General features: G+C 40.6%; 1 protein-coding gene across 1 annotated transcript in view; it reads left to right on the plus strand.

Annotated features, from left to right (window-relative positions):
* trmt44 (tRNA methyltransferase 44 homolog) overlaps positions 1-2,210 on the plus strand; it is a 42,550-nt gene that overhangs the window by 16,224 nt on the left and 24,116 nt on the right. Inside the window, exon 6 of the mRNA XM_032511341.1 lies at positions 628-699. Within this exon, the coding sequence (XP_032367232.1) occupies positions 628-699 (72 nt within the window). The remainder of the gene's footprint in view (positions 1-627; positions 700-2,210) is intronic.

The following is a 2,210-nucleotide window of genomic DNA, read 5'->3' on the forward strand; positions in this document are numbered from 1 at the left end:
TAGGACCGACTACAGCACCCCTGGAGGCTCAGAAAGATTGGTCTGATACACCCTCTCCCAAAGAATCACTCAATAATAGATGATCTGAAATGGAAGCAGTCAGGAGCTTGATGTCAAATGAATGACTGAGTCCAGGAGGCAGATAAGAGGGAAAGTGCAGTGTTTTTGGGCCAAGCTTCCCTGCAAATGTGTGCACGTTAACATGGGTTAACCTAAGACGATTCATTGTCTTAGGTTTACCTAATGAATTAATTGAATTATTGTTGCAATTCTTGTTTGGACCCAAGTGGTGGAACATCTGTCTGACTGACTGACTCTGCCATCCCAGAGCCACGCTACCTAAATATAATAATAACAATAATAACCTGAATAACAGATTTTAAAATGCATTTTGTAAAAACACAGGCCCCTCAAAGAATTAGCCAGATCTTCTCTGGTAGCTTAATCATGGATATTGGGGCTGATTAGGGGATTTACGTCTCTGCATATATTAAATCTACAGTATTGTGCCACCGTAATGGGCCAATCACAAACCAGGACAGGTGTAATTGACATTGCACCCGGCCATTGATGTCAATGTGGCTGAAAGAGATTAGCCGCTGACTGTCGTGCTGTCTTGTGTTGCAGCATCCTGGAAAGGGCATCGATGTTCGGAAGAGGAAGATCTGGGACATGTACGGCCCCCAGACTGTGCTAGAGGTGAGCAAGCTGAGCATGAAGAAGGCAGATTCTGTATCAGGTTTCAATTAGGGTTATTATCTTTTCACATGAGGCACGGAATCCATATCACACGCAGTAGGTGTCTTTAAAGCTGGCATCGCCCCCTCGCTGCAGCTGCTTGGGCTTCAACTGTTAATTCTTTTGTTTGAGTGAGACACATTTTTAGAAAATTAGACAATCTTTTGTATTAAAGCACAAACCGTAAATCAGGTTGCTTACGATCTTACGTCAAAATATCTTTGCCAGCAAAACGTAAATACATCCCATCTTATTGTGCTATTTATATTATGCTAGTCCTTGATGAGAGACAGATTAGATCTTAAGCATTTTGTCTATTAATCGACAAGTTCATCGACGGAAAATCCATCTGCACCAAGTTTGGTAATCCACTAACCATTTTATATGAAACGTGGAAGGATTTTCTGCTTTTGGTGGTCTTATATGATAGTAAAGATCAATATATTTGTGTTTAGAGCTGTTGTTCGGACAAAAAAAGCATTTGGTAGAACTTGGGTACTGGGAGCATTTCTTCACTATTTCTTTTTTTAACTTGCAGACCAAACAATAAATTGAATAATGGACCAAGTATACTCAGAAATGGCACATATACTAAGGAAAGCTCATTAAGGAACTGGCTCTAGTCGCTGGAATTCTGCACCAAGGCTTAATTTTGGGAAAGATACTTCAGATACAACATTAGGGGACCACTATGGTCTATATAAAAGAGACTTCAGATACAGTATTAGGGGACCCCACTAGTCCTATTACACTATCAATACATATTAGGACCACTAGGTCTATTAAGAGACTTCAGATACAGTGTTAGGTCGACCACTATGGTCTATAAATAAAAGAGACTTCAGATACAGATTAGGGGCCACTAAGGTCTATTATAAAGAGACTTCAGATACAGTATCAGGGGACCACTAGGCCTTTATAAAGAGACTTCACGATATATATTAGGGGACCCCTAAGGTCTATATAAAAGAGACTTCAGATACATTCTAGGGGACCACTATGCCTTTATAAAAAGACTTCAGATACTTGAGGGGGCCACTAAGGTCTATTTAAAAGAGACTTTCAGATTACAGTATTAGGGGACCACTAAGGTCTTTATAAAAGAGACTTCAGATACAGTATAAGGGGACCACTAAGGCCTATATAAAAGCATCAAAAAGCACCATGTCATGGGACCTTTAAGCAACTCTTGATTTAACGATTTAACATTACTACTGCACAGGGGACTTCAGATGAACCCATGTTAACCCATGTTAACATGTTAACCCATGTTAACATGCACACATTTGCAGGGAAGCCTGGCCCAAAAACACTGCACTTTCCCTCCTATCTGCCTCCTGGACTCAGTCATTCATTTGACATCAAGCTCCTGACTGCTTCATTTTCAGATCATCTATTATTGAGTGATTCTTTGAGAGAGGGTGTGTCAGACCAATCTTTCTGAGCCTCCAGGGGTGCTGTAGTCGGTCCTA

Source organism: Etheostoma spectabile, unplaced genomic scaffold (assembly GCF_008692095.1).
Source record: "Etheostoma spectabile isolate EspeVRDwgs_2016 unplaced genomic scaffold, UIUC_Espe_1.0 scaffold352, whole genome shotgun sequence".
NCBI classification, from domain to species: Eukaryota; Metazoa; Chordata; class Actinopteri; order Perciformes; family Percidae; genus Etheostoma; species Etheostoma spectabile.